Source organism: Dendrobium catenatum, unplaced genomic scaffold (assembly GCF_001605985.2).
Source record: "Dendrobium catenatum unplaced genomic scaffold, ASM160598v2 fragScaff_scaffold_621, whole genome shotgun sequence".
NCBI lineage: Eukaryota > Viridiplantae > Streptophyta > Magnoliopsida > Asparagales > Orchidaceae > Dendrobium > Dendrobium catenatum.
In genome coordinates this window covers 5,439,835-5,449,422 of record NW_021319083.1, presented here as the reverse complement: position 1 = coordinate 5,449,422, position 9,588 = coordinate 5,439,835, and the positions used below count along the sequence as shown (strand labels likewise).

The following is a 9,588-nucleotide window of genomic DNA, read 5'->3' as shown; positions in this document are numbered from 1 at the left end:
AAGATTAGAGAGAGTCACCTTAGATGGCTTGGTCACATAAAACGGCGGCCTTCCGATGCTCCGGTTAGGAGAGTAGATGTATTAAATTTAACCTATGTTAAGAAAGGTAGAGGTAGACCTTAAAAGACATGGTTAGAAAATATTAGAAAGAACATTTTTTATTAGATCTAAATGAGAATTTGACTCTTAATCGGACACATTGGATAAAAAAGGATTCATGTAGTCGATCCCACGTAATGGGATAAAGACATGATGTTATTGTTGTTGTGCATGCGTGCGTGCGTGTGTGTGTGTGTATATATATGTATATATATATATATATATAAAAGTAATCATTATGAAATAAGTTTCTAGTTGCTTGAACTAGTTTTCAATTACGACAGCTCTGATTATCTTTTTAATGCATGCCAAAATTTGCCTCTATATTACGGGAAGGTCTCCATCTTCTTTTCTTTTTATTTTTGCTATTGGATTCAACTATGCAAGTTATTTTTCTTCTAGTCGATGCTACCCTCTCAATTTGAAAAGCTAGTGGTGGAGTAGATGATGGTGGTGTTGGTGGTGCATCCTTTGCAACTAGAGCTTCAAAATCAACCATTGTTGTAGCCATATAATCAAACATTTGTATAGTCATTTGTTCGTTTAGGAAACCTCTCCTTGTAGCAGTTAATTTCATGTTTCATACAAATCATTAAGGGCATCATTCCTAGTCTTTAACTTTGTCATAAAAATTTTCAGTAAGTTAAACTTATGACGCCACAATGGCGTAAAATAGTGCAGGCCATAGTGCATGGTGCAACGCTGTGCACATTTGACGTTTTCTGTATGGTGTGGCGCAAAGGTTCAAAATGGTGCATGCTATTTGCGCCAAGTATGCTTAATGGTGCATGGCGCAAGGCACAAATACCTTGTGCAAATATTTTTAAGATTTTTAATACCTATATATTTTTAATGTCTAAGTTAATATAATGATGAAATATCAATCATTTAATATGATCTAAAGGGTTTAGTTAGGATTTTATTATGTTTTATTTACTTACTGCCCACTGGACCTTCTTCGACAAACACATTGTTGCTGATAGGAAGTCACAAAGGAAGCTTTTCGTAAGGCAATGATCTTCTTCACGCCTTGTTCTTTCTTTCTTCGAAGGTAACTGATGTAGAACCGGAGGGCCAGCTAGAGAGGGGGACATTAATTTGAGGAGATTAAAGACTTGCCAACATAGGAATTTTAATTAAGGAAGGTGATTTGAATTAACTCCTAATTAAAATTCAAATTAGCATGATTTGAGGGGGGCTTCGAAAAATAATTTATCTTATTTTAGGAAGGAATTTCTAATTCAAAATAGGTTGGAATATGAAATTAAGAACCTTCCTAATTTAAAATACTATATAAATGGAAAGTAACATTTTAAGGTTTGAAATTTGGAGGCAAAGGCAAGGGAGATTTGAATTTGAATTTTCTCCAAATAAAGGAGATAGGGAAAGGTGGGCCGACCCCTTGATAGCGCTTGATTGGGGTGAATTGATTGCCTTCTTTAATGGGAATCTCAAATTGGGAAAGGATTTAAGGGCCTTTCAAAATTTAAAATTCAAATTAAATTCATGAGAGGAAAAAGCCTTCTTAATAAATTCAAATAAAGAGGGATTATTTGAATTTCAAATCAATTGTGAATAATTTGAATTTCAAATCAATTTTGAAATTTGAAATTCAATGTTGACCTCTGTAAAAGAAAAACAGAGGAGAAAGAGAGAAAGACTGGTGGATCCACGGTATCCGCCCGAAATCCCGACTAAAATCCCGAAATCCTGCCTGAAATCCCGCCGAGACATTGGTCCATGGGAAATAGAATCCAAGGGGAATGGGGGGTTTGACCGGCGACAAGGATGGAAGAAATTGGCTGGCAGCTATAGGAGGGTGGGTTTGGTTGGTTGGCCAACGGTTTGAGAAGGTGTTTGGATCGGCAGTCGAGTGTCTTTTGGCTTAGGGTTTGGGTGGAGTTTTTGGCCAAGAGGAGAAAGAGAGATGTGGAGGTGGCGGCTAGGGTTGAAGATGGAGAGGGGTATGTTAAGGGTTAGACACAAGGTGACCGGCGGCTTGGAGGAAGGAGGAGGAGGTGGCGGTTAGGAAAAATAAGGTGAAGAAGATAAACCACGAGCCTGGACGCTTCCTGCTGCTGATAGGTAATACTTTGCCCTCACCAAGGGACTTCAAACCACGAGCTCGGACGCTTCCTACGGCTAGTGGGTGGTACATTGCCCTCACTTAGGGACTTCCACTCTCCTAAGAAGTCCCATAGCTCTCAACAACAAAGTGCATATTTTTTTCTCTTAATAATCATCAATCCCCTCAAAAGGAGGAGAGGGGGCTATAAATAGCCAAAATACAATAATAAGACAAAATTCCAAAAGTGCCCCTGGGGTTACATAGGCCTACTCCCTCAAGTGAGGGTAAAAATGGAAAAAATGCACAAATAATTCAAAATTAAAATAAACTTAACATGAAGTGGGGCGATTATGGTCTTCGATCTTCGGCTCCCTGATAAACTTTCACGGTCGGATGTTCTCATCAGTAACGATCTCTCTCCCCTTCGTCGCTAGGTCATGAATCCCTGGAGAAGCTTCGTTGCCTCATTCAACGAAGGCGTTCCTGTCGGATTGGAAGTCCCGTAGGGAGCTTGCCTTAAGGTAATGATCTTTTTCATGCCTTGTTCCTGCTTCTTCTGTAAGGTAAAGATCTTTTTCCTACACCTTGTTCCTGCTTTTGTCGATGGTAATGAGCTCTCTTCCCTTCGCTGCTAGGTCATGACTACCTAGAGAAGCTTTGTTGCCTCTTTCAACAAAGGCATCCTATCGGATCGAAGGTCATGATGGAAGTTCATCGCTAAGGTAACAATCTTTCTTTGCTATGCCGCTATGTTGGTTTTGCTTCTACTTCTATCAAAGCTAACAGTCTTCAAGCTCGTGAAAAAAGTTGTTGGAGAAGCTTCTTCCCTGTTCACTTGATCAAAAGATGTCCCTGTTGGATCAGAAGTCAGAAGCTCATCGAAGACGTCCCTGTCAATCTTTCTTCGTGCTCAACGAGGACGTAATTGTTGGATCGAAGTAGAATATCGCTGCTAAAGTAATCTTCTCTAAATTAAGTTTTTTGTTGAAGATCATATATTCGTCTTTAGGTATCCACTCTATTGGTTCATTGGATTCTTAAAATTCTTTCAACTATCCATATGTTGATAGTACTAGTAGATTTAGATAGGTAATCCATCAGTATTTCTTTATTAGGCTAAATTATGCTTTAATCTTGTTTGTGTGTGTGAGATGGACTTTTAATCATCTAAGGGAAGAATGAGCATTCTCCTAATTTTGCTTGTGTATCTGTTGATTGTAATCTTTAATATGTTTAATCTACTTGCTTATAGGTGATCAATAGAATGTCGAATTCAATTCAATCTTAAAAAATGATTCACTATGGAGATATGCAATTTTGGCCATTAAATTCAATAACAATAGTGTGCTATGTATTTTTTGCGGAAAAAATAACAAAAAGGAGAAATTACACGTCACAAACAATACTGGGTTGAGGGTTTTAAAAATGCTATAACTTGCTATACTGCCCCAAACTTGTTAAGGATGAAATACAAGACTCTTATGCGGAGGAAAAAAAAAGTTAAAAGAACTAACTAATGAAATAGTACATGTCACGATTGATAAAAGAGATGACTTCGATGTGATGTGATGGTTGATAATGATATTCTAGGCATTTGACCTTTCAAAAGATAGCATACAACTAAATCTAACACCTCTAGTCAAAGTTCAACATTAATATCAATCCTCAAAGCATCAAGAATTAAGGGACCATTAGGTACTTATCTTACACCAAATTATGGGGACATTGTGCAGTAAAGAAAAGATCAATTTTGCAAAGAAATGGATGCTACTAAGAAGAAAATGAGAGTAAGAGCAACTCAAGTATTTTGTAGTGGATGTATGATATTGAAATTCCATTCAATTTAGTGAAATTATCTGTTTTCCTATCGTGGTTGGGGAATTTGGATAATTTGGTCTTGGGATGAAACCCCATATCTATCATAAGGTACGAGTTACTTACTTGAAAAAGGGGTTGGACACACATAAGAACTATTGTGGCATTATGAAGAAAATTGTGTACGATATTGATGTTCTCTTATGCCAGATGGATGGACATCAAAGAATGAAAAATGTCTTTAATTATTTTGTGAATGGTTTGAGAGGGACTACATTCATAGAGCCAATAGATGTCGGTTATTTTTCAAATAATGTAATGAAGATGTTCGTTTTCAAGTACATTGAGGTTATTAGGCCACATAATGTGATTCAAGTTGTTTCTGATAATGTGTTTGATAATGTCCTTGTAGGTTTGGCACAATGTAAACCTATGTTATTTCATATACATAATGAATTTGTCTTACAACTTTTAATGACATCACAAGAAAGTTTTTTATGGAGAAATATCTACATATATATACAAGGCTCTTTGTTGCGCATTGTTTAAATTTAATAATGGAGGATATTTTTAAAATTCAAAAACTATAGAATGCTTTGAGTAAGCGATAGTACTACACAGTTTCATATATTTAAGGCCACACTAACTCGACTAAACGAGAAGATGTATAAATCAAAGATCACTTGTCAAGTCCACCAAGACTCCTTTCGTGACAACCTTTTTGACTTCACAACATTTTTATCAACAATAATTAAATCTAAACAAAATTTACTTATGAAGAGTTTATTTTTGGTCATTATACAAAAGAAGCATGGAAAAAACATTCTTAATATACAATCCTACAACAATCATTCTAGAATACTGTAGTATATGCACTAAAATTAGGTGGCTTTTAATTGAAGGTTTTTAGATTGGTTAATGGAGAAAGGAAGCCTCGATTAACTTATATATGAAGCAATGGATAACTGATGGAAACAATTGCTACAAGTTTCAACAATAGCGATAAATACAAACAAATTTTTGAAGTTATTGATAGATGGAAAGTGTAATTTCACCAATCTTACATGCAACAACTCACTTTCTAAATCTTGAATATTTTTTCAATAACTCTAATATTACTAGGGATAAGGAAATAGTTGATGGACTATATTCATGTATTGGAAGATTATCTAAAAATGTTGATGAAGAAGACAAAATTAATAATGAATTAAGTTTATATATTAGGGGTGAAGGTCTATTTGATATTCCATTGTATGACAAAAGACTACTCGATTTCTAGGTATCATTGTTTGAATAAAATTAAGATAGGGTAGTGATTTTATAAGAGTATAAAATAAATATTTCATTACTTTCAGTTGATTGGGTGTTGGAGGTCAAGGAGGTCCACACTTATAAAGTTTTGCTATTAAAGTCTTTAATCTAACCTGTAATTCATCTGGATGTGAATGTAATTGGAGTATATTCGATCATTCAGTTTATGCAAAATATAATAGGACATTGATTCGCAGATACAATCATCATGATGTGATCGATCATATTTCTTTGACTGGCATAGATTATGCAAATGAGTGGCTAATAGAAAAAAATGGATGACGAGTTAGATGAACAAAATGACTGCATTGTTAACAAGGAAGATTTGATATGGAGTACTGTTGCAAAAACCATTGGTGTTTATGACAAAAGTTACAGCATTTGAGATTGTAATATAAGGCAAAGAAAATGAATTTTCATCTATGCATGAGATTATTGCTATTGAGACTTGAGATAATGAGAGTGATGAAAATGATTATGAAATATGAGACAATGTTGATGAAGGGAATGAAGTTTTTTTTTTTTTTTTTATGATGATTTCCAAGAAGAGTAGATTAAATTCTTACAAAATTATTATACATAAAAAAATTTATTGTAATATTTTGAATTATGAGAGATTGAGATATTGATTATTTGAACTTATGCATCATTTTGGTCATTTTTTATTATCATGATACTTTATCTTTTAGTTTAATGATATTTTATATTAATTTTTATTTTTTATAATTATTTTATATTATGTGTCATATTTAAAATGACTTGTGTCATTATGTGGGTTATGCGTCATGGCTCTACTGGATATTTTATGTCATGGTGTACCATTCTCTATTGACAAGTATGCCAATGCTAATATGATCTAGAACTAGGGTGCGAAGGATCTTTTGTTACTTGAACATAAAAAGCTATAGTTGAATTTAAGAGATAATGGTTGATTTCTTAAGTTATCTGACAACCATATGAAACAATAACACATTGATGTATCATTAATAAGATCCAACACATTTGACATCGTGATCATCTTCATGACTAACAGCTTTGGCATATCTTGTCGATGTCTCAGCCATGAACAACTCTTATACTGGGAAAAAAAATCACGTCATATATGACTTGAAGCTAGGCAAACTCATGTTAAGGTGTCTATTAGACACGTGTTTTACATGAACATGGAAGGCCAGTTTGTTTTATTTCAAGTGGCTGGAAGTGAAGCGAGTTCCCAATATTGGAAATAAATAAAATGGCAGGAGTTCCATTCTATATCTGTGCAGCTTTATATATATATATATATATCCTTTGATGATGTTGCTTCCATGTGCCATGGAATGCTGTAATTTTATTCATTCCTTTTTTTTTTTTCATTTCACCGATTTTCATCTTTAATTTTTCATTCTTGGTTACATTTGAGCCTAATTTACGGATCATCAGCTTCAATGATGAATAAAGTTGTGCACTATGCCGTTTAAAAGTTGCCATTAGTACCAGAACAATTCGCATTCTTTTGTTAAATCCTATCTATCTATTTGAATCCCAGCACTAGTTCACTTGTATCATTATTTTCTACTCTTTGCAGTTTAGATACGTTTCCATATGCGGGTACAACTACTACATGTGAATCTTTGTACATGGGTGTTCCATGTGTCACTTTGGCTGGATCCGTTCATGCTCATAATGTTGGTGTTAGCCTTCTTAGCAATGTTGGTAAGTCCATTCATATTCTTGTTAAAAACCCTATCGGATGTGAGATTTCTTTGAACTGTCTTACTAAAACAAATAGCCTCTTCCTATTTCATCGAACATAATAAGGATCTTTTTGTTTCTGGCGTTATAAAAATTTAATCATCGCACACTTATTTTAATCTCTTAATCTTTGTCAATCATGTGTACAAAAAAGGTTGAGTAATTTTTTTACCATTTTTTATCTGACTCCCATTTTGTCGCTACGCTAATCTTATATTTGATAATGTTTTTACCTTGGAAATGTTTTTCTTCCTTTACACAGTCTGTATTTTGTTTTTTATTTCCTTTGTTTATGGAGCTTTTTGGGTAATACTGTTTCAAAAAATTTCTCTTTTTTTTTATTATCTCCTTGAGCTCTCTTGTAATCTGTAAAGTACTCTAAATTTTATATATTTGAGCATTGGCTCTGAACTTTCCGCACCAAAAAAGAAAGCAGTTGCTGGAGTTCCTTGTAGATTTTTCTTCTTGTTTCTGATCACTGACCTTTTTCCTCTTCTTGATCTGTCTTCCTCTAGTTCTTATTTTGGTATTTCTCATCTTGACTTTGATTGCAATGCTTAATCAATTTACATTAAAGTATCTGATGATCATCTGTAAGTCATGCTGAATCATATAATCTCTTTCTCCTGCTAACTGTTCTGACTGAACAAAGCTACCTTTGCCTACGTATGTTTGCAGAGAGAATTCTTTGTATTGCGGCAATTTCATGCGCAGATCGGAGAAAGTCCAAGCTTTCTCTTCCTCTTGCGCATTATTTGCCGCAAAAACCCATTACAAAATTTTGAGAGTTTTTCTTCCGGTTTCTTTCTTTTTCTTTTCTTACTCCCCTCGAAAAAAGATGCTTCATGCAGCTGTTTATTCCAGTATATGCCTGATTTATTACAATCCTCAGGTTTGGCGCATTTGGTCGCGAAAACTGAAGATGAGTATGTCCAGTTGGCAGTGAAGCTAGCATCAAACGTCTCTTCTCTTTCCGAGCTGAGAATGTCTCTCCGTGAACTAATGCTTAAATCTCCTCTTTGTGATGGCCTAAAGTTCACCAAGCATTTGGAGTCCCTTTACAGGACTATGTGGCACCGATACTGCCGAGGGGATTCTCCATCTCTTCATAAAATGGAAGCTCTGCAGCATGAACAGCACACCCATTCTGACAAGATCACAGTTATTTTTTCCGAAGCCACTAAAACAACTCTTGTGGAAGAACACCACCATCTTTCACCTGAGGCCAACGGTCATGTCCTCGTCGCATCTTCCGGCGAAACGCATAGCAGCCCTGATAAGAACATAGCAAATGGAGGCTTGAATTGAATCAGAAAGCATTGTTGAGGTTTAGAGTGCCTTCAGGCTTCTCTTTGGCATGTCTGTGCCAACAATTCCATTTGGGATTTCTTCCATTTTTCCCTGCAACTGATGGGTGAGAGCTTCCATGGAGAGATGATGGTAAATATAGTTAGAATGGAGTTTTGATGTGAAATGATGAAGGGGTTGGCCTTAGAAATACAATTGATGTAGTAGATGCATGATTGTTATAATAGAACATGTCTAGTGGACAAAAAGGGAAATTGTTCTTTCTCAAGAAAAGAAAGAAATTGATTGTGCCCTTGTAAAATCTGCTTAGCCAGAATTTGAGGAAATGGATCACTTGTTTCAGTTCAACACTGCGCGGTTGTGCGTTAAGCATTTAGCTCAATTGTTATTTTTTCTTTTAGACTTCGTTTGGGATGATTTTTACTTATTAGTTTGGATTTATTTTTTTAATTGATTAAATTAAAATATAAAATTGTTTTCTTTAATATTAAATTTATAAAATTTATAAATTATAAATAAGAAAGTAAACAAAAGATCACTGTGGATATTATTTATTCAACATGTAAAATTTTAAATTTTAGTAAAGATGAGTTGCTGTTTTTATTTAAAATATATGTTAGTTAAAAGTGATTAAATTTGTTATTAAAAGTAATAATATTTTAATTACTTTAAATATATTAATTTATTTTATTTTATGAGTTAAGCTGGACTTGAGTCACTTTTGACTTGAGTTTGATTAACTAATAGAGTTCTAGCTAGAGCTCGAGTTTGTTCTATGAGTTAGAGTTGGCTTGTTAATTATGAAAGAAAATAATAATTATGATTCAAGCAATCATTATATTAAAATTAAAAAAAAATGAGAAGCTTATAGAAAATAATAAAGAATCACTTAATGTAAGAAAATAATTTATAATTTTTAAATATTTTTAGTAGCTATGTTTTTTAAATCTTGAATGTTATATATTTTAAGTGCATTTTCGATTAATATTTTTTAAACAAGTTTGCTCATGAGCTAACAAGTCGAGTCAGGGTTGGCTTGAACTTGACTTGTTAGCCCATAGGCCATAGAGCTAGGCTCACGAGTCATTTATTGAGTTGAGCTTGAGCAGGCTCACTTGTCGGCTTGACTAACTTACACACACCCCTAAAATTTTCAAATCTGCCAAGTATGCCTGGCAATGTCATGCTTTAAAAATCTTAGCCTACTTGAATATAAAAATGTATATATTATAATGATTAACAAGTAAAAGGTA

At 34.2% G+C, this 9,588-nt stretch overlaps 1 protein-coding gene across 1 annotated transcript in view; it reads left to right on the top strand.

Annotated features, from left to right (window-relative positions):
• Positions 1-8,717, top strand: part of LOC110114142 (probable UDP-N-acetylglucosamine--peptide N-acetylglucosaminyltransferase SPINDLY) — a 79,718-nt gene extending 71,001 nt beyond the window's left edge. Inside the window, exons 17-18 of the mRNA XM_020846913.2 lie at positions 6,861-6,988; positions 7,920-8,717. Coding sequence (XP_020702572.1) covers positions 6,861-6,988; positions 7,920-8,335 — 544 coding nt within the window. The 3' untranslated portion in view covers positions 8,336-8,717. The remainder of the gene's footprint in view (positions 1-6,860; positions 6,989-7,919) is intronic.
• The last annotated feature ends 871 nt before the right edge of the window (positions 8,718-9,588 follow it).